Genomic DNA, 27,193 nt, shown 5'->3' with positions numbered 1-27,193 from the left:
ATCTGTTCACAGAGACACATACTCTACAACACAGACACTCACACACCAACTCACTTAACCTAACACCCATTCAAACAGCCACTCACTCACCCATACAGCCACTCACCCATACAGGCACTTCCATAGCCACTCACTCATACAGCCATTCAGATGTCCACTCTTTTACCCATACAGTCACTTACACAGCCAATACAGTCACTTACACAGCGACTCACTAACCCACACAGCTACACACACACCTGCTTATATACCTATGCACCCACTCACCCACCCAGGCAGGCACTCACACACAGATACACAAAGTCACACAGCCACTCACATAGTATACTTTCTCTACTACTAATGAGTGATACTATTTCTGACATATATTATTTTAACTTTTGTAGTACCTTGGTATATATGTTTAAAAATCAAACTTTTAGAAAACACTCACAGGATGAGGTCATCAGTGATGTCAATTGAGAGGTCGTCAGTGATTTCACTTCAGTGTTTGTGTGACTGGCTGTATAAGTGAGTGATTAGGTGTCTCAGTGAATGTATAGGTGAGTGACTAGGTTTTGAGAATGCCTGTATCAGTCTGTCAGATGGTGTCTAAGTGGCTGTATGGGTTGGTGTGTGGGTAGATGAGTGGCTGTATGGGTGATTGATTGGGTGAGTACCTGAATGGGTGTGAGTGTGTGTGGCTGGTTGAGAAAGTAATTGACTGCCTGCATGATTGAGTGAGTGGGTGGGTGAGCCAGTGGCTGTATGGGGTAGTGAGTATGGAAGTGAGCTGCTGTGCCAAGAAGATGGCTTTAACAGTATTGACATCTATCTTAATAAATGGTTTATCACTATTCCAAGACGGTGCCTGTTTGGCTGCAGATCAATTACTTGAAACCTATTTCATTTGCCTATGTCACTTTATTTATTTTTTGTAAACATATTTTATTAGTTTTCTTACATTGAGTAGTGAAATCAATGCATTTTGTCTAATGATATGCAATTAAGAAACAATGAACTCTCCCCCCACCCCCCATGAGTCAATACAGCAGAGCAGAAGTCAAATTACATATTATGGTCCATGAGCGTCTCCAATGCACCCAAGAAGACAAGAAATACAGACAGTTAAGTATAATCTTGCAGTAAATATTGAAGGGCGCACACTACGGGGCAGAGCAGGCGGTACATCTCTAACCAAGAACAATCATAGTGAGCCTGTACATGGCCCCACAGGTGTTTCCGGCACAAACTTGGACAGGCTATCCACCATGGCTCCCAGGCTCCGGCTACTTCAATTTTCCTAAGCCTCTTCGGGCTTCTTGTAGGAGTATTCTACCCTCACAGCCCACCCGTATAATGAATTCTCTTTTCCAGACAGGGCTCCGAGGGCCCCCCCGGTGACTGCCAATTTCTCGTTATCTCCCGTTTGGCAAGGATAAATGCTAGGTCCTGAAACTTACTTGTGACTTTTGTTTTAGATGTGTTGGGAAACCATCCCAAACAACAGTGCCCTGCGGAATGAGGAATCTCTCTCTCGCTATGATATCTTCAAGTGTATGAAAGACCCCATCCCAGAATGCGTTCAGTATGGGACACTCCCAAGACATGTGTAAGATGTGAGCTCCTCCCTCTCCACATCTAGGGCAAGCCGCATTAGCCACTTGGCAATATCTGCTCACGTGCCAGGGGTCAGATATGACCTATGTAGCACATAATGAATGAGTTTGAAGCATGCATTTCAAGAGATCTTGGGTGTTCTATCTAGGATGTAGTCCCAGTCCTTAGCAGCAATAGAAATCCCCAGGTCGTCCTCCCATCTGGTTCGCAGCCTTTCCAGCGGCTGTTGCTGGTCTGCCCGTAGCGCTCTATATAAGCAGGAGACAATCTTAAAGCTGCCCGCCGAGAGAGCTATAGATTGACAACTCTGCAATGTAGGTGGGTCGGTAGGTCCCGTATTTCAGTGTGCGCCTATTGCTGTTGTGAATGCTTTATGCCTTTGTCTATGTCACATTGCTCACCATTCTCAGTTTAAATACAACTGGTTGTATTGCCACCCCTGACCCACGAACAAGGCGATGCTTTGCCAGAACGCGCCGTGCGTTCTTTCTGCCAAATAAATAACATTTCAATTCACCAACAGAAGCGGTTTTCGATATTCTGTCAGGTCTCACAGATGGGATGTAAACTCAAATATGTTTAAGGTCAACAAATTCAAACATGAAGTAACACAAAAAGAACATACATTCTTAACAGGCCCCAGTTACTGATGTTGACATTGCTGTTTAGCAGTTTCAGATGAATGAGTAATAACAATGCTTTTGTTGGGAATAATTACAATTGAAAATGTTTACATTATGAAAATATTAGATTGACAAATTAATATAACTAAGGACCCCAGAGGACCTTGGCTTAACCCCTTGTATGCTGATGACGAACCCCAGCCGTCATGCACTACGGTGCTCGTGTGCTGATGACGGCTGGGGTTCGTCATGGCCCGCACCTGTTCTTTTGTTTACCGCACAGCGGCGGAAACGGGCCAGCAGCGAAGGGGTTAAGACAGGTACAAATCAAGATTCTGCAGAGGGATTATCAATCAATCATAACACTTGTATAGGGCGCTACTCACCCGGAAGTGTCTCAAGGCGCTTGGGGGAAGGGGGCCTCTACTGCTCGAACAGCCAGGTCTTGAGTTGTCTCCTGAAGGCGAGGTGGTCCTGGGTCAGCCGAAGGTGGATGGGGAGGGAGTTCCATGTCTTGGCCGCCAGGTAGGAGAAGGATCTGCCTCCGGCGGTGGCTCTTCGGATACGTGGTACGGCGGCGAGGGCGAGGCTAGCGGATCGTAGCTGGCGGGTGGGCGTGTGGAAGGTCAGGCGGTCGTTGAGGTACTTGGGGCCCAGGTTGTGGAGAGACTTGTGTGCGTGGGTGAGGAGCCTGAATGTGATCCTCTTGTTGACGGGGAGCCAGTGCAGGTTCTTCAGGTGGCCGGAGATGTGGCTGCGTCGAGGGATGTCTAGGATGAGTCGGGCGGAGGCGTTCTGGATGCGTTGTAGTCTTTTCTGTAGCTTGGCTGTAGTTCCGGCGTAGAGGGTTTTTCCGTAGTCCAGCCGGCTGGTGACGAGGGCCTGGGTGATCGTCTTCCTGGTTTCGATCGGGATCCATCGGAAGATCTTGCGGAGCATGCGGAGGGTGTGGAAGCATGAAGAGGAGACGGCGTTGACTTGTCTGGTCATGGAGAGAGAGGAGTCCAGGATGAAGCCCAGGTTGCATGCGTGGTCTGTCGGCTTGGGGGCGGTGCCCAGGGCAGGGGGCCACCAGGAGTCGTCCCAGGCGGAGGGTGATGGTCCAAGGATGAGGACTTCCGTCTTGTCTGAGTTCAGTTTCAAGCGGCTGTTCTTCATCCACTCGGCGACGTCTTTCATCCCTTCGTGGAGGCAGGTTCTGGCGGTGTCGGGGTCTCTGGTGAGGGAGAGGATCAGCTGGGTGTCGTCGGCGTAGGAGATGATGTTGAGGTTGTGTTGGCGTGCGATGGCTGCGAGAGGTCTCATGTAGTCGTTGAAGAGGGTGGAGCTGAGTGATGATCCTTGCGGGATGCCGCAGATGACTTCGGTGGCCTCGGAACGAAACGGGGGGAGGCGGACTCTCTGTGTTCTTCCAGCTAGGAACGAGATGATCCACTTCAGTGCCTTCTCTTGGATGCCGGTGTTGCTGAGGCGTTGGACTAGGGTGCGGTGGCAGACAGTGTCGAACGCTGCGGAGAGGTCCAGGAGGATGAGTGCCGCTGTTTCCCCGTTGTCGAGAAGGGCTCGGATGTCGTCGGTGGCTGCGATGAGGGCGGTCTCGGTGCTGTGGTTAGCTCTGAAACCGGACTGCGAGTAGTCGAGGGATCCGTTCGTCTCGAGGAAGGCGGCAAGCTGTCTGTTGGCGATCTTCTCGATGACTTTGGCAGGAAAAGGGAGGAGCGAGATGGGGCGGAAGTTCTTGAGGTCGGTGGGGTCCGCTGTTGGTTTCTTCAGGAGGGCGCTCAGCTCGGCATGCTTCCAGCTCTCCGGGAAGGTGGCGGTGTCGAAGGAGGTGTTGATGACGTCTCGGAGTTGGGGTGCGATGGTGGAGTCGGCCTTGTTGAAGATGTAGTGGGGGCAGGGGTCAGTCGGAGATCCGGAGTGGATGGTGTTCATCGTGCGGGCTGTGTCTTCGGTGGTCACTGCGGTCCAGGTGCGGAGGGTGGCAGTGGGGTGCGTTGGTTCGACGGTAGGGTGCGAGGATGGTGTGTCGAAGCTGTTGTGGATGTCGGCAATCTTGCGGTGGAAGAAAGAGGCAAGGGCGTCGCAGAGGTCTTGTGAAGGGGTGATGTCGTTGTTGCTGGTGCTGGGGTTGGAGAACTCCTTGACGATGCTGAAGAGTTCCTTGCTGTCGAGGGCGTTGGTGTCCAGTCGATCCTTCAGTGATTTCTTCTTGGTGGTACGGATGAGCTGGTGGTGCTTGCGGGTCGAGTGTTTGAGGGCGGTCATGTTGTCAGTGGTCCGGTCGAGGAGCCAGGCTTTCTCGAGGGTGCGGCAGGTCTTCTTGGAGTCCTTGAGTTCGTCGGTGAACCAGGGGGCCATCTTGCTTCTGGGTTTGCTGGAGGGGTTCTTAAGTGGTGCGAGGTCGTCGGCGCAGGCGGTCAGCCATTGCGTGAAGTTGCGGGCTGCTTCGTTGGGGTCCGGTGTGCTGGCAGGTGGGTTCAGGCTGAGGGAGACGGTGAGCTGGTCGGCTGCGATCTTGCTCCATCTCCTGTGAGGAACCTGTTGCGGGTGGTGGTGGGTGGGGGTTTTTCTGAAGCTGAAGTGGACGCAGCTGTGGTCGGTCCAGTGAAGTCCGGTGGAGTGGCTGAAGGTGATATGCTTGCTGGATGAGAAGACGGGGTCAAGCGTGTGGCCGGCGTAGTGGGTGGGGGTGTTGACCAGTTGCTTGAGTCCGAGGTTGGCGAGGTTGTCGAGCAGGGTGACGCTGTTGCGGTCCTTGTTGTTCTCCAGGTGGAAGTTGAGGTCCCCTAGGAGGATGTAGTCGGCGGAGCGGAGGGCGTGTGGGCTGATGAAGTCCGTGATGTCTTCGCTGAATTGTGTGCGTGGTCCCGGGGGTCTGTAGATGAGGGTTCCTCTGAGGGTCGTCTTTGGGTCGGTGAAGATCTGGAAGTGGAGCTGTTCGGCGGCGGTGTAGGTGTCGTCGGCGTCGGTCGTGATGCGGATGGTGTTCTTGTGGACGATGGCGATGCCTCCTCCGGTCTGGTTGACGCGGTCTTTCCTGATGATCTTGTATCCATCCGGGATGGCGATGGCGATGTCGGGGGCTGAGGAGGCGTTCATCCATGTTTCAGTGAGGAAGGCGACGTCAGGCGATGTTGTGTCGAGGAGGTTCCAGAGTTCGACGGTGTGTCTGTGGACGGAGCGGGTGTTGATCAGGATGCGCTTGAGGTCGTTGTTGGGATTTGGCTTGGCGGGCGCGGTGCATGTTCGGAGGCAGGTAAACTTGCAGGTTGTGCAGGTGAAGGGTCCGTGGAAGCGTTTCGGGGCGGCCCGGCAGCAGGCGGGGTTCCGGCCGGCATTGAGTGCGTTGAGGGCGGCGGCGTAGATCTGTTGGGTCGTCTTGCGTCGGTGGGGGCCAGGGGTCCTGGCGCTGGGCGCGGTCCAGGCGCGGACGGGCGTAAACGGGCTTACCTTTGGCGCGCCTTCGGCGCACAATCGGCGCACAAGCTGCGCGTACGTGCGGTCGCCATTTACGCCGATTACTACACAAGTGTTCAAATGAGACGGTCGAGGAGCGTAACTTGTGTTAGCGGATATTGGCAAATAGAACTTGTTATCAAATGCTCTGGGGGTGCCCAAGGCTAGGTCCCAAAATTGTTGGGGGAGGGAGTGAAATACTATATTTTTGGGAGATTAAAGGCAAGAACGAAACATATACTGCTAGGTGTCTGGAATGAGCTCAAATACCAAAGATTTCTGTAACCTGGATTGGATCGTGGTGACGCAGGATGTGAGGATCCTCGAAAAATCACTCATTGTAAATGCCTGGAATGCCACATGGACTGATCTATGACTGAAATGTGCCTATGAATGAAAGGGATGTCCAAAAAACGTTATGAGGATATGGGGCCAATGACCAGTATAGTAACAAGACTAATGGCCCCTTCCTCAACCCTTCCCTGGAGTACAAGAAAGAAAATTGTTGGCTCACAATGACACTTTAATTCACAAATATTATGGGCTACGGTACACTGGATTGGATTACTCCATTCTTTCATGCAGTAGGTCTCATATACTCATGACATATGTGATCAATTTTGAAACCGGTAACCCAACAAAAGACACCGTGAAATTGCAATGGTTGTCAATTTAACGTATAACGTTGAATTAATAAATAAATAAAATAGATTATAAAAAGATTCTGTATTCTGTGATCGTTGTAAGATTCTAATTATTTTGTTACACTCCATTGTAGGGAAGAGTGATTAGCTGCAATCTTTGCTTGGAAATAGGAGGACACCAGAGGCGATTAAATGTCTTTTGATCGACAAATGCAGTGGTAAGAGGCCTCGTCCCCCTAATCAAACGGCAGTGCTTGATATCTCTTAAAACCATTAGCCCTCGTCAGGGAGAATATTTAGAGAACCTTCGAACATTTTAACAATTAACATTCTTTACCATCTCACTGCAAATTTATTGTAAGCAACTTATAGTTTGTTTTATTGGGAATTCTATAGTACTTAATACGATTAGCTGATGCCATAATTACACTTACCTTTCCTAACATGGCAAAAACATCTTTCCCTTCCTGCATTCCTTCATCAAAATACTTGACGGCCTTCTTTGCAGACGATTCTCTCCCAGAGGTTAGTTCAAGCCATGCTTTCAAAATCATTCCCTGAATGGTAATAGATTACATACAAGTAAGACAGGTGTACATTTTGTCATCTAATTTACAGGGAGAGCTTCAGCAATGCCAATTTACATTCATCACAGAAGGCAACAGAGACCCAAAAAAAGCCTACACATCTGTTGTCTAGGCTATTCCACTTACAACAAAATATTCAAATGGAACGGAGTACTGAGCTATTAATGAATATTCTACACCTACTTGGACAATATTTTTGTATAGGATACTTAGGGTACAATATTCCTGTCAAATTATATTTCTGGCATACAACCTTTTGTATATCAGAACCAATAGCTCCCATTATCAGACCACACAACATTACGGATTCATCATGTTCCTTATGGTAAATTATCTAACTCAATGACTAATTTAAAATCAGCTGACGTGGGGCTCCTGAATGGTCTTCTGAGTGTTTGAATCAATGTGAACAAAGGTCGTAAACTCTGGAGGAATGAGCTATAATTGCTGCACCACTTAATTTTATTTCTGAATGTATGAGAGGAAAAAAACAAAGTTGAAAAACAGATAATGGACATGACATGTACCAGCTGACTCACTAGTCTCACACCAAGGAGATATGGCGAGCCCCTGCGTGGATGCGCAACCAGCTTAGTGTGATGTGTCTGAGGTGGTTACCCTCCTATTAATGAAATGTCAAATACTTCAGGACAAGAATTGGTTGATTCTGCGAAGTGAACAGGTCCCAACTACACTGAAGTGACATGCAAAGACATTAGGGTGACCAGATGCCTACAGACCACCACAACTCCACTTCTCTATTCCTGGACTTTAATTTTACATATCATTGCTAGTAGGTGTGTTAGTCCAATAGGCTCAGTAAAAAAGAACCAGCACTACAACTCTCAGAATGCACTGATATGTTAACTTAAATCCCAGAACTGGGAAAGTTATGCCCTACTGAAGTGGAATCATCTGGTCACTTTAAGGGACATGGACAAATTGAGGACTCATTCGAGTCGATCAGTTTTGAGAAGTACTCTAATCCAAAGCTCAAAACCAACCAAGACAGAATTCTTATTTGCCGAGAACAAACAAAATACAGTACAAACCAGCTCTCTTCTAAAACAAAGTCAAACTGTTTCTCCCAGAAAGCTACTTCAGAACAGCTGTTTAAGCCTTTTTACTTTTGCATCTAGATAATGGTGACCTCCTACGGCATGGCCTCCCTGAATTCGCACTGGCATCTTCATCTAGGACTGGAAAAAAGATCACATCACACCAACCGAGATGGAACACCATTAGGTCTCCTTGCCAATTGGCACAATCTTCAAAAACCAGCTGCATTATTTACAGAGCCATACACCCAGAACCCCTGCTTATCATGAAGACAAGATCGTCATCTCTTGTGGTTCTCAGGACACCTGTAGCCGCCAGGACACCATTAGACTGCAGACTATGAAGTGTCAACGAAAAAAACCGGCCTTTTCTATCCATGCCCTCAGGATCTGGCACAACATCCCTGTATCCATCAGGACCGCACTAACGCTGCTCCAATTAATGAAAGAGTTGAAGACTCCCTTCTTTAACCCCTTCGCTGCTCATGACGAGCTCAGCTCATCATGCAGTACACTGGTCGTGTGCTCATGACGAGCTGAGCTGAGCTCGTCATGAACCATGGGATATAACAATTTCCAGCACAGGAGAGGAATCAGCTTAGCAGTCATGTGGTTAAAGAGCACTACATCACAATGCATTACCCATCCACAACTCTGCTTCCTTTCCTAATACTTGCTAACTTTTATCTTGCCTTTGACCATGAACAGCGCTCCTCTGTCTTTTGGCTCGGATTGCAACAAAGAAATACCATATGCATGAATAAATATCTACATACATGATCTTGTTCGGGGGTAAGGGGGACATCAAAGTTCCAGATGTAAGAGTGAATGCGTTTCTCCTAAGGGAGTTATTTTAGCCCCAGCCTCCTGCTGGCCTGCAAACAGGGGCCAAGTTTCGGAACACCACTGGTTTCGTTAGAACACATTTCAATCGAAGCCCTTTAGTACAACAGTTGCGAACATTGCATGTATTGTACAATAACATAACACATCACATTTTCAGTTTTTAAAAGTGCACTATATATGCAAATAGTACTACGAGGTTGAGAGACTAAAATAATTTACACAATTGATAACAATATTGGTGTTAACCTATTTTTTATTTTATCCACTTCAGAATAGCGTTCATTATAAAGGAGTTGTTTGGTGTTTTGTTTTTGAAGGAGGAGACGGGGGGATGAGACTAAATGGACCAGGGTGGTGGGATTACAAACATTTGAATAACATTTAGATAAAATAGGTTCTGGGCATGTGATTTCTTGAGGACGGGGATCCTGAGAAGAATATAGTGGGTGCACGCCACTCGGCACTACATCTTTTTCTAGGCCAATAAGTGAAACTGTTAAGAACGATTTATATAGAGGCAAGCAAGTATAGAGTTAGCTCTTCCTTGAAAATGGAGTCAAGTTAGGTTGATTTAAATAGTAGCAATGTGCTCAAAACAGTCAGAAAGCTCCACATTATCCACTATACCCTTGAAGCCAGCCATAGCAGGCTCTACTGACCATTAAAGGCTCGCTCCAGCGTTAAAGGTCGAAGGAGAGCACCTTTAACAAGAGAGCAGGCCTTTAATGGCCGGTATAGCACAGCTACGGTGGGCTATTAGAACATTTTGCCCCTAGACTGCAGAATATCCTACTTAAAATAACGGCATCGTAGCTGGAGTGAGTTAAAATCCTTACAGCTCTGAGGCCTTTGATTCACAGCGGTTGCGGTGATTGTTCCAAATCTAACAGCCACAAGCAGGGCCACGGCTGTTAGCTGTTGAACATTCACAGGGGACTGAAGTCAGGTCTTGGTTCCCCCCAGTTGTCTAAGATGCTTTCCTTTTGTTCACCTGAGCCAGGGAGACCAAGGAGCTGAGCAGCATTCCCCCTTCCTTCCTCCGAGGCTCTAGCAACTCTGAGCTGGGGAGAAGGGAGAGGGAGACTCTGGAGTGCCCTGTAGCACAGCCTCTGCTCTTTACTTCCCCTTCCCACTCCACGTATTTTGATAAGGCAGGGGAAAGAGAAAGGCAGAGGCTGTTTATTAGTGCATTGAAATGTAGAGAGGAGCGAGCCTATACCAGTCAATATAGGCCGCTGCTGCTCGAGTGTCTTTAATAGAGCTCTCAACATTCCAATTTTTCAATAATAGATGTGCCTACACAATCCTATTTAAAACAAGCTGTGTTTCACTAAAATCTCTCCACCATTCCTATAGAATATGCCTTTTCCTTCCATGCCCTGGCCATTACATTCTTCAAAACAATAGTTATATCTAGGAGTCAAAGAAGCAAGGAGACTCACTGTGAAAACAAAGCCTCAACATGGAAAAACAATAAGTGTGTTAGTGCAGACCCAAGCATGCACCCAAGTGTGACACAAATGTGTGAGCTAAAGCTCGAGGGCATGGGTACATTTTCCCATCAGTAGCCACTCTGTACCGCCCTTATTGACATCATTTGGGTTCTCCTTGCCCAGGAGACAAAGAAAAAACAGCCTATTAATGTTATTGAGGCTGTTCCAAAACACTAGAAGTGATGTGATGTCAGTACTAGGTATTGTGGATGATATTTCTAATATAAGTGGCGACTGAAAAAGCAGTGCAAAAAATAATGTTGAGGCTTTGTTTTCACAGTGAGTCTCCTTGCTTCTTTGACTCCTAGATATAACTATTGTTTTGCTGTTTCAGTCAGGGCATATATCTAGATTGGGTCGTTAAACCTGCCCTTGGACCCTCTTTTTAACTGAGGTTGTTGACATTACATTCTTCAACATTGTGACAGCATGCAACAATAATCTATATTGCTCACTGCAGAGCAAGATCCCCGTTGGAATGGCTCTTAATATCTGCATTCCAAAACAGGGCCCCAATCCAACATGGAAAAAAAATACATTTTTAACAATATGGGAAAAAAGGGGCAGAAGTTCCAAATCTCAAATCTTTTAAGAAACAAATCATTCCCAAATTTGAATAGAACAGGTCAACATCCGGTGGCAAAAAATATAGCACAGAAATAGAGGGCATCACTATAATTCAGTGAATTATCTGTTTGCCTAGTTCGATCCAATAAGAGCTGTCAGTCTGGCAAAGCCCAGCTCCAACTATCTACTCGCAGGTGTTATGATATATAAGAATGGTGTGCTGGGATTATTGGAGGGAATCGGTGAGCCCTGTGCTGAGAGAAGATTCATTGGGGTGGTGTCCCTGGTGGTGAAGAGAGATATGGCCCACTGCTGGAGGAGCTCGGTGGCACCCTCAATGGAAGCATGGAGGGGGGTGTCGGCTGGTGTGTGCGCCATGAGCGACCCATATACTATGCCTGTGGTTGCCCTCAAAAACATGAAAGGATATGGAGGAAATGGTGAGCATCATGGACTGCTTTTGTAAAGCAATATTGTGGTTGGGGAATTGCCGCCACCCCTGCATCGGACAGAGTGGAAGGCTATTTCATGATCATACTTATATGTGGATGTAGCTGTGTAATACAAAAATGTAATACAATTTGATTTTTTTTTAAAAAGGAATGGTGTGGTTGTTTACTACAACAGAAAAATCCACACACCAATGTAATCAGTTAAAAATAGGTGGGAAACTTCTTCAGGTAACACTCATTTTTAGGAAGAGGAGATTGATAACAAAGTGCCACTAAGAAAATGCACAGTTAGTAGGATAAAGTGGCTGGTGTAGGATCTGAAGAATGGGAGAAGAATTTTGGTTGGAAAACGTTTTTATATAGTTCTTGCTGAGAGATCAATTGTTTCTGTCCCGGTGGGGGCAAGATATCAGAGCGTACCTTAAGAGAAACTTTTACATTTGTTTTAAAGAAGTTGGCTAACTTACTCAAATCTTTTTTCTTCAGTATTTTGAAAGTAGAGAGTGGGCGAGTGGGCCAGGACGTAGGTGACTCATTAAACTACTTCATACTGTTTTATGTTTTTAGCCAAATTATTTTGCTGAAATTAAATGTAACCCCATACACATTTTTGTAGGATCTTCTGGCACAGTGAAGAAGTTCGATTTATGCTCGAGAGGAATTTGTAGCACCAGCAGTATTCCACAGTTTTGAGTTTTATCTTCTCTTTATTTTGTTTCTTGGAGCATCAGCCTTTTCTAAACGAATAAGGTGAAATCCCCAGTAATATCAGATATGGTATTACGTAGAGTCCAGACTGTGGGTTAACAAATCTTACATGAAAGAATCAGCAAGTAGTATGCAGTCTTTATTAGCGATAGGAGATAAAATATAGGATCTTTGATGTGAGTGGGTTTCAGGCATTGCTGGATCAGGGCCTTTTCAAACAAATAAGAGAAACAATATTGATGTTGTTCCAATGCAGATTCAAAATGCTCACAAATAGGTTATTGGACCCAACATGGCCTGAACCTGCAGTGCCATACTGATAGAGAGAGAGTTGAAATGATTCATGCATTTTTTAGTGAATGAGTTGTCCCCCGTTGGGTGATAGATAACATTAGATTTGAGGTGACTTTGTAAGAGTGGACTTAAGTAGCTCAAATAAGCATAAGGAAAAAGCATCAGATTTCATATACTTGCAGTAAGCGGATTTAGAAAAAAATATTACTATGGTGACACCACTCTCGATCTTGCTTATTGATCAAATGGACAACAGACTAGTTCAGGTGGATAAGGAGGTTTGGAACTTTTGCTAAACCACATTTCAGTCAGTAGCCTGAGATCCAAATCCAGGTCAGCCATCAGGTCACCAATCTCGATCCAGTGCTTAATGGATGAACTACCACAGTGAAGTACGCAACGTAGGTTAGTCGTGCGATCTTCTTGAAGGGGGGAGAATCCAGAGGATTTTCGATGTCATTGTTTTACTTCTTGCTCTCTTTTAGAACAACAGACCCATAAGGGCCTTTTAGAAAAAGGAAAGCTGTTGCTGTCAGCAATGTTTCTCTGCTACATGGATCTTAATGGTCTTAGAGTGGCAGCTGGCTAGAACGGCACTGGTCAGAGGTGATGAGGTAGTTAGTTATTTCTGAGGGGTAGATTTTTATAGTCTCTGCATATGGGGAGTTACCAGCAGTGGTGGTTGGTGACTTGTGTAAGTGGTGAGGGCATAAAAGTTGTTTCCAACTTTCAGAGAACAATGTTGCTTCATGTATTATAAGAAACTAAGCCACATAAACTGTGTACATGACAACTGACTAACATCATTGTCATTAGGGTGGGGACACAGGAATGTTTATTAAATTCATGTTTAAAAAAATCGTATATAAAAGACAGAGCAGGCACATGTGCTCTCATACACACACCAATACACAGTCTCACACATCAGCGCCAGTCAGCCACTCACACAGAAATGCCATAAATTCAGAGCAGCACCAAGTCCTCCTGATCCCCTCACAAATTCAATAAGTGAGATGTACAGATTTAAGGGAGGACACCACCTATACTCAACCTACGAATGTCATCCCTCTCACCTTAACTCTGCTAGTACTCTGTTCTCTATGATCGCTCATGCACTCGCTGATTATATCGCTACGGCCATGGGCCATGGAGTCAGCGCCCAGAGGCAGACAAAAGCAAGAGCTGGAAAAATGGACCAAGCCATGCACCAACATACCTGCCCTGGCATATTTATCAAGGGCCAGGGAAGCACAAGCTTGTGCATGCACAGTTCCATCCCAGCAGTCAAAGCACACTGTGAATATTCTAATATGGAGTAGCCAGACTTCAGATGAGCCACGTGTGTGCCAACCTTCCTCCTCGCCTCTTGTCATGAATGGTGGGGTCCCGCCCATCACACACACCAGTCATGGCCGGTTATGACATAGGTCATTTTTCATATATATCTTAAAAAGATCATAGCAGTATTTTCTGATGGTAGAGATTTCAGGTGAGCAGTTACTAGTTCTCAGAAAAGAGAGTGGATCTTGTTAGTTAAGGTAGAGAAAGTGGTGAGTAGTAAGCTTAAAGCGGGGCAAAGTCTGCCAGACTGTTGTTGAGCTTCCTTTTGAGGTGGGGATGCCCAAGTTGGTAATTCTGGCATTTTCATCATGGAAAGAGAAGAGGTTTTGTCATTTGGAGTAGGGATAATAGTCATAGGTATGGTAGGAGAGGATGAAGGAATGAGGATACAAGAGAGAATCGAAGATATGAGTTATGTCTGTGATAAAAAGGTAAAAAACAGTGACAAGTTTTAAGATGGAGGGACTGAGGTAATGTCTGTGATCCCCAATGTGAGCTTAATCGAGAAAAATGAGTTAAAAAGGAGGTTCAGTTGAGCTTTATGGAGAAAAAGAAGGTACATTAGAGGTTCTGGTTTACGCATTAGTAAACTCCAGGTCCAGAGACACAAATGGAATAATTAAAAGAGCAAAGTAAGTAATTGTGCTGCGGACTAAATGAGAAAGTTTGTGAATAAGAAGAGGAGACGAGAAAAGATGGGATGAGTCTGAGGTTAGGTGCAATGTGAGCAGAAGAGGCTAGAAGTGACAATGATAGTGTAGAAGAGACGTTTACCTCAGTATGTGATAAGGCTGTTATGAGATTAAGTGGAATGTTGGGGTTTTGGGAACAAGGAAAAGAGGGAGTTCTAACCTAATGTACATAATTGAGGACACCTCATTTGTGACAGTCTATCCAGTTCTGGAGGTTGAACTCCTAGAAAGACAAATATTAACTAATTTATGTTTTAAAAGATCTGAAACAAAGAGTAAGAACACTGAAAAGGCAAGAGTAATGCTTGACATTGTGCAGAATTTTGAAAAAAAGACTAACACTGAAAGGCAAGAGTAACTAAACATTATACAGACTCGAGGTAAAACAAGAAGGAAAAAGTAACGTCAAGTTTTAGGTTTATTTGAACACGCTACCTCTTTGCTGCCATTGGAAACTTTGATCATTCTGTCAACGTATTCACGTGCTTTATCATAGCGTCCTATGTGCCATAGAAATAAACCTGCATAGTATAAGGCCTGCGGTCCTGCGGTCTTACGATCTTCCTTCATTTTTGCTTCATAATCATGAATAGCTGTTCGATCTGTTCAAATAAGTGAGATTCATTTCAACTTTGGGCAATATAGTCAATAAACAATTTAATACGACACTGCCTAAACTAGGTAAAGCAATCTAAAGCAAAAGAGATGGTAATTTGCTTAGTCATCATTTTCTAGACTAAATAAAGAAAACAAACAGTGACTCAACAATTACAAATAGATGATTGATCCCTTTGTCATTTATACTTTACAGAACCATCAGATAAAGTAGAGGTTTGAAGATCTTCAATATTTTTGATGGTGCGTTACTAGCCGAAGGAAGGTCAGCTCCTCTTAACATCATAAGACGATAATACCCAGAAAAATTCCTCAACTAAAGATGCTGACAACGAAGGATACTCATAGGATCCGCATAGCTTTTGAAAATCACACAGAATCCTCTTTCAGGGGCCAGTGAAACATACATGGAAGAATCTGCGGCTGCAAAAGTTCTGATGCAGTCCAGTCTGGGCCAAGCAAATGCCATCTTGGCCGCCCCTGGAAATGTTGTACCAATCCAGCTGGTGCAGAATTCTGCAGCATGTTTGGTACCAAACTCCCCCAGACATGCTCACATTTTGCTTGCTTGTAAATCTCTGCTTTGGTTGCCAGTGAGATCCAGGACTATTGTTAAAGCGAGGACCATCATTCACAAAATTGTCTGTGCCAATGTATTGCCTTTGCTTACTAAAATATTTATTGTTCACCACCTGGGACAGAATCTCTGATCATAAATCACCTATTGCTTGATGTCCCTATAGTTTGCATGGCCACCATCAGAGCTTGTGCCTTTTCAGTCACAGATAAAAAAAACAATGAAATATGCTTCTACCAGCCTTATCTGGGCTTCCTCAGTTTCAGGCGCAATTTAATGAAAAAGACTTGTGATATTTAATGGTCCTGCTTTTTTCTAATGCTTTAACTTCATGAATTTTTACCTGGTTATATTAAGGTACAGCCAAGAAGCTTAAGTATATATTGAGCTGTATAGATACTTTATAACATAATATAGCAAGCAGATGCGTAGATACGGATAGAATACTGGAGACACTCAATAAAAACAAAAATACACATGAGAAATCTGCTCGGCACAAGGGACAAGAAAACTTGTATCTAAAAGCTAGTTGCTTGGGACAGGTACAAATCCTGGTAAATGACTTGGTGAAGGCTCAGTCCTAACAGAGGTGGTTTCGGTATTCACTCCGCTAAATAGGGCTGAGGTTCTTTTAAAAGCACAAGGCTAGCTCGTCACACTGGCTGTCTGCAAATCCAATTGTTTCCAATATTCAGAGTGGGCTTTGGGTCAGCCCCCTTCAGCCCTTGGCTTATCTGTGTCACTCCCTTTCAGCCACGGTTTTCAAACGATGTCAATCATATCTTTAAATCAAATTGTAAGAGTTCATCTCTCTCACTGTATGCTATAAGCAGTTTGGTTGCCTTTCCATTGCAATGGATTGCTGAATAATTTACAGCCAAAACGTGCACTCAATCACCCCACTTCCATCACATCACTTGGTCTTTTCTTCTCGAATGCAGTCAGTTTTTAATTCTTTTGTCAAGACTTCTGCGCAAGCTTGATCATTACATGGTTCTCTCATGGTTAATTAGAGTTAGATATCCACAGTGTTAGTCAGTTTATTATTGAACATCCTATGAGTGAAGCTCCATGTACTATGTAAACTATGTATTATGTTGGTTTTTAATGTTTTATTGGGTTTTATTTTGTGATGTCTTTTATGGTCAATTTTACCGAAATAAAGACGTATGAAACTGAAACTGCTAAAGATTTAATCAATGTTTAGATTATCAAACTCGCTTGTGGTTGGTCAGGTCTGCATGTAGATTAATATATTTATTTGCTCATATTTCCACGTGGCAATGGCCTCTCTGCCTGTAGGGGGCTTGCCTCCTTCAACAAACACCTTATAGCCAAATAGCTAATGAGCGGTTCGATTTACAGACTAAAGATATTCTATAAACAGCAGTGACTAGTAAATACCTACAATTATCATGGTGTCTTCATTTGATTCGTTCAGAAGGAGAAGCCTTAAGAGACTGGATAAGGCCCATCACTGTTATAACCCAGCATTGTTACATTTACTAAGCTGATAGAAAACAAACAAATCTAGCAAAAGAGAATATGCAAATATATTTGTTGATGCAACCCCCTCTCTGTGATTTGCCATATTCAAAACAAAAGCAGTCAAGCTTTTTGTCCTTGTTCCTTTTGATAGAGCAAGGTTTCGCAAATAAGCAACTTGCTCGGATATAATCCTCTCATATAACCTCGTAATAAATTACTAAAAACGTTTTTAATACTAACTTTACACAACATTTTTACACTTATTAGGTAAGAGGGAAGCTTGCCTATGTGTTTTACTATCCGGTAACCCAGAGACTGGACAAGGCCATCACTGTTATAACCCAGCATTGTTACATTTACTAAGCTGATAGAAAACAAACAAATCTAGCAAAAGAGAATATGCAAATATATTTGTTGATGCAACCCCCTGTCTGTGATTTGCCATATTCAAAACAAAAGCAGTCAAGCTTTTTGTCCTTGTTCCTTTTGATAGAGCAAGGTTTCGCAAATAAGCAACTTGCTCGGATATAATCCTCTCATATAACCTCGTAATAAATTACTAAAAACGTTTTTAATACTAACTTTACACAACATTTTTACACTTATTAGGTAAGAGGGAAGCTTGCCTATGTGTTTTACTATCCGGTAACCCAGAGACTGGATAAGGCCCATCACTGTTATAACCCAGCATTGTTACATTTACTAAGCTGATAGAAAACAAACAAATCTAGCAAAAGAGAATATGCAAATATATTTGTTGATGCAACCCCCTCTCTGTGATTTGCCATATTCAAAACAAAAGCAGTCAAGCTTTTTGTCCTTGTTCCTTTTGATAGAGCAAGGTTTCGCAAATAAGCAACTTGCTCGGATATAATCCTCTCATATAACCTCGTAATAAATTACTAAAAACGTTTTTAATACTAACTTTACACAACATTTTTACACTTATTAGGTAAGAGGGAAGCTTGCCTATGTGTTTTACTATCCGGTAACCCGAGTGCAACTAAAGATGGCTGCTAACGCGGGAAAATGAACTGCGCATGCGTCTATTTCATGACAGCTTAACGCTTAGAGGGAAAGCTTTGCTTCTGCGCAATGACAGTTAAAATGGCTGCTTAGAATTCACATGCTAAGCATCTGCTCTGCTGAAACCAAATCGCATTATATACCAAGTGCTAATGCATAAATAGTCTTTATAATTAAATGGGATTAGAGTAGAGAAAAGTGGTATACAGTGAAATCATTGTATTTGAATCTAACATCTTGTCTTTTTTACTTCTCTGTTAGTTCGTATTTGGGCTTTAAAAAAAGCTAAGGGCTGACACGCATGTGACACCCATCCGCATGCGCGGTACAGACAACTCCGGAGTCATGAGCTCAAGTCTTGGAACCCAATCAAGGACACCCTTTCCACATGTCCTGGGATACAGTTGAACATTCCGAAGACTCCATGGGCAACTGTACAAACTGTATACATGGTTGATAATGCATTATGAACATGGGTGGGAAATGAAGCTTGGGAGAAACAAATTGATGGGTGGGAACATAAGACAAAGGTCTTAAGAAAAGCATTAAACTTAGCATGGTGTTATGATCATCCCCATCGGCTTGTCCAATCAGAATTAGGAGTTTCATAAGGTTGAAACCTTTAGGTGTGGAGCATGCCACTAAAAAAGTATAATTGGAGTAGTTAGTTAGACAAGCTAGCTCAATCCATGCCAGAAGGCTGAGAGATAGGGATGCTGTTCGATTGCTGATCGAAATACCTAAAGAAGCATACTTAGAATTTTCAACAAATAAAATTAGAAAATAAAGATCGCAGCTAAATCGAGGAGGTAATGGAATTAGAAAGAAGAGCGTGGAAGAATCGAGGAGGAAATTAGCATCAGAGAGGGGTGAGACGCAGGCTTTGAATCCAAAAGAGGCTACCTGTCCTGTCCTATTCCTGTTCTGAACCTATCACCTGAATTTACTAAGCGGTCCATAACTCTTGGCCATAGGGGTCCGATCTTGAACCATCCTCGGTAAATATAAATCTGTGTATTATGTCAATGTGTCTTTTCTCTCTATCCTCTCTTCATGAGGTACTTGTCATTGAAAATGTATAGTTAATTTAGATACATCGAATCTTACCTCTTCGGAATGATGGAATTAACACTGTAATTTGTTTTTGATTTACTAAAAAGAAAATTCACATAAAGCCTTCAAATCTTATACGAGTCTGTGGTTATTCAATGAGCAGAACAGGTAAAACGCTTTTATGTCTTAACCGCATCGCTGCGGCGGTTATTTTCGCGCTACGCGGCTTTTTTCTAAAAGCCGCGTTAGATGACGAGCTCAGCTCGTCATCCGCACACGCCCCCCGTGGCTGATGACGAGCTGAGCTCGTCATCAGCATCGAAGGGGTTATTTACCAAACATAATCAACTAATAAGATCCATTTGTAAATAAAAAGAGCTCAGTATTAAATAGGCTCAAGGCTAAGAGGTAAACAGACAGAGTTTTAGCCCGAAAATTGATCCCCAGCGGGGTTTCATCTACCAGATCATGAGAGTGTGTGGTTCATGGGCCTGAAGGAGTATTTAGTGATAATTGTCTGAAAGTCGGTGTCCCGCTGGATCACTTTCCCCATTCTACAAAGAAAAAAAACATCCAATGAAGTTTGCTTTGTTAATCATTTTTGGATATTCTGACATTGAAGGGACAGTTGTGTGTCCCTGGAGACCCTAGTAACAATCTAGGTAGTGCAAACTGGTTTGACCAAGAGAGACAAAGCTTTCATCACCGACCCGTAGTGAAGCACCTTTACGCATGCGTGCCCGATTCAAGGGGGGCATCTAGTAATAAACAAAAAGGTCTGACTTTAATATGTCAGAAAATGTATTAAAGCCAGACCGATTGCCTTTGCTTGTGCTACCTAGTTAGTTTATGGTGAAGCATATTTAAAAACCACATTGGGAATGTTTTTTTTATATTAGGCATTTCACAAAAAAATGCAGAAGACAAAACGAATTCCATGGGGGAGTGTCAAAACAAATTACAGATATTTCCAATTCATGAGACCACAATCTGAGACATTCTGAAAAAGGGGATGCTACAGTGATGAAGGATACAGGAAATACTGATGCATGGCTTTGTGCTCCTATGTAAAAAAACACACATATCTACTAGCAAGAGAGCATAAATCTGTTGCTTTTAGGTTTATGCCACACAATGTGTTGAAGGAGGTTTCTCCTCAATGCAAAAAAAAAAAATTAGCTATTCTACAGAACCGATTTTTTTGCCCACTTCACAATTCCTTTCTAAATATTCATTCAGCCAATTCATATATCTGCTGATCTATCTTGGAAATCTTACATTTTCGGTTTAACTTCCCCATTGATGCTCTTCAGACGAATCTTCACTTACATGTGGAGGTCTATGAACTTATAGTTTACAGCGCAGGCCCAGCGAAACTCCACATAAGACATGTTTCTCAGCAACTCCGATGACTGCACTGCCTCAACCATTGTGATAGTGGGCAGTGGGGAAGTCGCCTTAGACACCTTTGAAGTCCGAAGCGGAGGGGCGCCACATGAGCCTGTCTTCCTGTGCCAACAATCCGTAGGGAAAGTCTCCCCCTGTCTCATAGACTGAGCTGAATACAAGATTGCTTCCATTGGCTCTCGCAGAAGCAGTCAGATAACTCAAATGGTTGGTTTGATTCCATTAAACCCGGGACAAAGTTTGGGAGCAGTGTCTCACAGACTGATGGAGCATCAACAGCTTTATCTCACTGTGATGTTGCACAGTAAGGCATGCAGGAAGTTCGACATTTGTGGCCTGGCAGGGACCACAACTACTTCTTTCTGGTGTGTCAGACTTCAGTGGTTGGCATGGGCAACTCAGACCATAGCCAGTAAAACCCTGAGGTGCCCACAATGAGCTGCAGGAGGTAATACCTTAGAACGGTGTGCTGTATTGCTCCACTGATGCAGACCAAGTATGGTGATAATTATATGGCAGAACTTTAGCCGGCTTCACCTATGCGAAGAGGTACTTCTTCAACAAGCCATGAGACATCTACCTGACCCTGCATAGACTTTTGAATCAGACTTCAGTTAGATATGTAGGGGCTGCTGGCTTAATTTCCAATTTTTTCCCTTCCCCAGGGGCCAACTAGGCCATACCCCTAACCACTCAGGAAAAGGGGAAATTAAAAACTACAGATGTGTTTTAGTTGGCCTAATTCTGTGTGTTGGAAGTTGAATAAATGTTTTTCTTTTTTTTTCACTTATTGCTTCTTTGGCACATTTGAGATTGAATACTTCCGACGGTTAAGACATTTAATTTCTTTATTAATTTAATTGTTCTGCCGGTCCCTGTCACTTTGTCGGATATCTTTTAATATTGCCAGATGATGCACGAGGGTGTGTGGGAAATGTAAGTGTGTGCATAAAGATTCTAACTGGCAAAGGAATCTTCAAAATAGGAGATTGGATTTAGCAACGCCCTTGCCAGAACAAAAACCCATAAAAATGGTGTTGTCTCAATGGCACACTGTGCCCAGGTGTAAAGTCAACATGATTCGCGCATTTGTCGCCCAAATGGTCATTTGCTTCCCACATAGGACCTAGACTCCACACACCTGCATGCATCATCCAGCAATATTAAAAGATCTCCGACAAAGTGACCCTTCGGGGGACCCGTAGGAAATTGCAGCGCCGGCCCTACGAGGAGCAACGCCTGATCATGAAGCATGACACCTTTTGGGGTGTTTGATTGCAACAAGAGGCAAGACTTGTTTATCCTCTCTAAAGTGGGTCCACCCCAAGCTAGGATCCTGTTTCTTTTTCCTCTTTTAAGGCATACAGGTGACTTTTTGCACCTCGCCACAGGATCAGTGCCAGTTTTTTGGTTTAAAGGTATTGCATACGAAGCATGGACACTGGACCTTAATTGGCTCCGAGCTCCCCCCTCTCTTTTTCCTACATTTGCATTCTACCTAGCACACAGTATTTGAGAAAGAAAGTTTTAGATGGTTACAAGAGATGGGATGCTGCACAAGACCCAACTCAAATAATGGAGAAGAACTCTGAGGAAGGTTCTGTTTAGATAGCATCTGAGGAAGAGGATCATGGATCAGAATCGTGAAGTAGTAATTTATCGGTTAATTTTCTTCCGATTAGGACTCATTTCTAGAGATTCTAAAGAACATGGCAGCTGTGAAGCCCATTTACAAGCATGATCTGTGTAGCTGAGAATCCGGGGCAATGTAGCCCAATTGTGAGAGTAGGCGGGTAAATACATCAATCATAAGGAGAATGCTCAACTAACAACCCCCTAATAGAGTTCAGCCACAAATTGACCCATTCACTTGAATTGCTGTATGGAAAGCCAATACTGCATTTTTTGCCTATGCACTACTTTCAAGTTTTCTGGATGATGTCTTCCTTGAGGAAAATGACACCAAATAAATGTGTGCCAGTTTCTGATGGAGACTGGAGGCACTCACACCTCATTCTAATGCAGAATAGTAAATTGCTACTGCACTTGGGGAGGTGAAAAATAAAATTCTAGGCCTTACGTCTAACATCAGAACAAAGCACACATCAAAAGGAAAATGCTACTTACTCAGTATACATCTGTTCTTGGCATGTAGAGCTGTAGATTCACATGCTTTGCATAGGTCTGCCATCTAGTGTTGGGTCCAGATGTTTGCACTTTGTTTTCTTTCAAAGAAGTCTTTTCCAGGCACGAGGTAGGCGACTCCACCTTTCGGTGATAGTGCACATGGGCATCGACTTCATTGTTAGATTGTTTTCCAGCAGAGGGCGAGAATGGAGTTAGTAAGAGTAACAGAGATGTTCATGTGTATTTATCCAAGTAAGATATTGCTGCAACAGGTATTGGTATCCGGGGAGGCGGGTGGGCGCATGTGAATCTACAGCTCTACATGCCAAGAACAGATGCATGCTGGGTAAGTAGCATTTTCCGTTCGAGGCATGTGAGCTGTAGATCACATGTTTTGCTTAGACTATACAGCAGTAATCTCTCAAAGCGGTGGCTAACCTGTAGCTATTGCAGTGGTTTGAAAGAGTGTACAAAGAACTGCCTGGCCTACATTAGCTTGTTGTCTTGCTAATACATCCACACAATAGTGTTTTGTGAATGTATGAGGTGTAGACCATGTTGCATCCTTGCAGATGTCAGCTATGGGAATGTTTCCTAAGAAAGCCATAGAAGCCCACAGTTTGCAAGTGGAATGCGCTCTAGGGGGAATTGTTAAAGTCATTTTTGCTTTTGCATAGCATGTCTGAATACATTTGATTATCCACCATGCAATACATGATTTAGAAATGGGATTGCCTTTGTGAGGTGGAACAAAAGCCGCAGAGAGTTGTTTAGTTATACGAAAAGTTTTTTTTCTTTCTACGTAATAGAGTAATGCTCGCTTAACATCTAAGGTGTGCAGAGCACGTTCTGCCACAGAATCTGGTTGAAGAAAGAACACAAGCAACTTAACAGATTGGTTGATGCGGAAGGCAAAAATTACTTTGTGTAGAAATTTAGGGTTAGTACGAAGAATCATTTTGTTTGGGTGTACTTTTAAAAATGGTTCTTTCTATGGTTAGTGCCTGAAGCTCACCCACTCTCATTAGTGATGTAATAGCAATGTGGAAAGCAACTTTCCAAGGCAGTTCACATTTTTGCTATGGCTCGAAGGGTGGACCCATTAGTCAGGTAAGAACAATGTTCAGAATCCACACTGGGGCAGGTGGAAGTCGGAGGAATAACTCTCGAGTCTTTCCATAAAGGCCTTAATAACAGGAACTCTGAAAAGAGACAGATGCTGCCTATTCTAAAGGTATTTGGCTATTGCAGCAAGATGTAAGCGTATAGATGAGTACGGTAAAATTGAGTGTTGTAAATGTAGCAAGTAGCAAATAATGTTCTGAGCCGAAGCATCAAGCGGACTGATGTGGTTGTTATTACAATAAATAACAAATCACTTCCATTTTGCTGCATAGCAAGCTCTTGTAGTAGGGTGTCTAGCTTCCTTCATAATGTTCATACAGTCTGGCGGAAGATTGAGGTAGCCAAACTCTATGACATCAGGTGCCAGATCGCTAGGTTGAGATGTCTGGGATCTGGGTGTCCTATCTCTCCACAGCTCTGTGAGAGAAGACTTGATGTGAGATTTAGTTTTTGATGAGGAACTACTAAAAGCTCCAACAAGGTTGTGAACCATGGTTGACAAGCCCATAGGGGAGCTACTAGGATTAGTGTGAGAGATGTTTGCCTGAGCTTGCGAACCACTAGTGGAATGAATGGGAGAGGCGGAAAAGAGATGGTAAATATCCCTGACCAGTTCATCCCTGGTAAACTGGCCTTTGCACAATAGGTGTGGATACTTGGAGGCGAAGCATGGGCATTTTACGTTTTGGTGGCTCAAATTGATCTATGTCTAGGGATCCCCACATCTGAAACAACGGGAGGAGAACTTGAAGGTGGTGTTCCCCATCGTGAATCTGCTGGCTGAGCAGGTCTGCGATTTGATTGTGTATTCTAAGAAGGTATTCTGCTTGGAGATAGATCTTGTGATGTATGTCCCACCCCTAGATGGCCTGTGCAAGTTGTGACAGTTGGAGAATGTGTGCCCCCCTTTTTTGTATATAATACATGGCGGTCATGTTGTCTTTACGTATCAGGACAGCTTTGTCTACAAGGTGAACTTGAAAGGCTTTGAGCGCTAGAAATACTGCTAGTAGCTCTAGTTGATTTATGTGATGCTGTTTTTGCTGTTGACTCCACATGTCCTGAGTTGTATGAACTTGGAGATGAGCTCCACATTCAGTGAGCGATGCATCTGTTATTAGCACTGTCTGTGGAACCGGGGCGATGTAAGGCCGCCCTTTGGAAAGGTTTTGTGGATTCCACCACTGCAGAGAGTGAGGAGTACGGCCGCCCCCCAATGCTAGATCTGATAACGGACCCTGAAACTGATTCCACTTACGTGCTAAGCATTTGTGAAGGGAACGCAGTTGAAGTCTTGCATAAGGAACTATTAAGATGCAAGACGCCATCATTCCGAATAGCTGCATGAACACCCGAGCTGCAATGAGTGGTGGGGCTGAAACTGGGAAATTAGCCATTAAATCTAATGGGGTGGCCCAGTGACCCTCAGAACCTGGGTTCTAAGATATATACAAAAACAAAGGTTCTGTTGGGAATACAAAAATTTCTTTGTCAGATTCAATTATTTATATGTAGCCCTTTGTATATATTTCACAATAATATTCTTGGAAATACTTTTTAAATTGTTTGGAAAGGGAGAGACAACATAACCTTTTGAAAATGAAAAGGAGAAAACATACACACCAAAGTTTTGATTTTTGCAATTTTTTTCTTATTTCGAAAATCAGGCATGTGTTAATCATAGACAGAACTGAACACGGGTTGTCCAAAACAATAATAACATAGGTATCACAATTACAATAAGGTGCTCAAGTGAGTGATAGTGACAAGTGATCACTGTGTGGTGACATAATAACATATAAAGATATACATATGTATCAGTCCATAATTTGAAATCAATAGTTCCAACAAACACGTATATTTTTTCTTTTTTGGTTGAAACTTAGTATGGACCGATAGGTAACACAATGTCGACGTTTCGACCCTAGTAAAAGGTGCAGACTTTCTGGCAACCGTATTGGGTCTTCATCAGGACAAACAGGGCACAACCTGGGGAGGAATAAGGGTTTATTTTAGTTCTGGGTGTGTGAATGGGGTTCTAAAACCGTGAGCCAGTGCCAAGTCTGGCGTCGCTCACCTGAAGGTTTGAAGGTTTTCCTGCTTTTTAACAATCGTCTGGGCAGGGAGGGCGTCAGCCGACACCCTCAGCAGTGGATCCGTCAAAGGCGCAATCTGCGGGTAAGGTTGATAATCAATACCCAACTAGTCATAGGTATTCAAGGAGGTAAACGTTCCTATCCGTACGTACCTTGTGCAGTAAATGCTGTAGATTTCTTCACCCGCCGGTGAAGAAATTTGGAGGTAGAGGTTGTATCGATCACCTAGGGGGGTAAAGTGGAGACCTGGGGAAAATGTAGGTCTCATATGACCAACCACAACCGAAGTAAAGGTGGACCCGCCCAGATTGGTGCTATCTCCAGGCGCACTAGTTAAGTGTCCCACCTCTCATTCAAAACGCTGTAAATATCAAAAAGGCTGCCGCGCGTCAGACGATTCGTGCATTCTTTAACTAGCCAGTTTGTTGATTAATTTAAAATCTGGGTGAGTTGTGCATCTTCTAGCTGAAATAAATTAGAGCCTGAATGTTGCGAATTCTGACTGGACTGGGACAGGCTAGAGCTTTTTGCGTATCAAGAGTAGCTCCCAAGTAGGTTTGCGTGTTGGAGGGTTGGAGATGGGACTTGGACAGATTGACTGTGAATCCGAGACTGGAGCAGCTGTATTGTGTTGTAGACAGTTTGGTCATGAACTGGCTTTGATGAGCCAGTCGTCTAAGTATGGGAAGACATGAATGTGTTGTCTTCGTAGGTGAGCTGCAACTTCGGCCAGGCGTTTGGTAAATACTCTGCGAGCAGTGGTGACTCCAAATAGGAGCACTTTGAATTGGTAATAATGTCCCGCTACCATAAACCTGAGTTATTACAATGAGCAGGGTGTATTGGAATATGAAAGTATGCGTCTTTTAAGTCTAAAGTAGATAGAAAGTCGGGCGTGGCCTAGTCGGCAGCCAAGATGGTCGCTGTCAGGGGGTCCCATGCTCAGCCCCGGCAGGGCTAACTGATTTTCCGTCTCCTCAACAGGCGGATTACTACGGGCTCTTTAAGGATAGCCTTTGTGTACGTGACGGGAGCTTCGCATCTGGACCACCTGACTTTTCGGGCCTATCAGGAGTGGCCTCTCACCATATGAGGAGAGACCCGGAAGACGCCGTGTCTCAGTCGTGGGAGGAAGAAGTGAGACACCACCGGGAGGACGGAAAGCACCGTGGAGACGGAGTCCTTGGAAGTGGACGACACCAGGAGCAGAGAAGGTGCCGGACCGATACCAGAGGAGGAGCGGATGGAGGCAGCTGTAAAGCCAGGAGGCCAACGACACCGCGTTTCGCCCAGCCACGCGAAGGAGGACGCGTGGC

General features: G+C 44.0%; 1 protein-coding gene across 1 annotated transcript in view; it reads right to left on the bottom strand.

Moving 5' to 3' along the window:
- Window positions 1-27,193, bottom strand: part of TTC21B (tetratricopeptide repeat domain 21B) — a 502,211-nt gene that overhangs the window by 392,076 nt on the left and 82,942 nt on the right. The window contains exons 4-5 of the mRNA XM_086956589.1: window positions 14,799-14,965; window positions 6,760-6,882 (exon numbers count right to left, since the gene is read on the bottom strand). Coding sequence (XP_086812715.1) covers window positions 6,760-6,882; window positions 14,799-14,965 — 290 coding nt within the window. The remainder of the gene's footprint in view (window positions 1-6,759; window positions 6,883-14,798; window positions 14,966-27,193) is intronic.

The sequence above is a fragment of the Lissotriton vulgaris genome, chromosome 2_1, assembly GCF_964263255.1.
Source record: "Lissotriton vulgaris chromosome 2_1, aLisVul1.2, whole genome shotgun sequence".
Taxonomy (NCBI): domain Eukaryota; kingdom Metazoa; phylum Chordata; class Amphibia; order Caudata; family Salamandridae; genus Lissotriton; species Lissotriton vulgaris.
The sequence above is the reverse complement of the archived record's forward strand: the minus strand, read 5'-3'. Positions and strand labels throughout refer to the sequence as shown.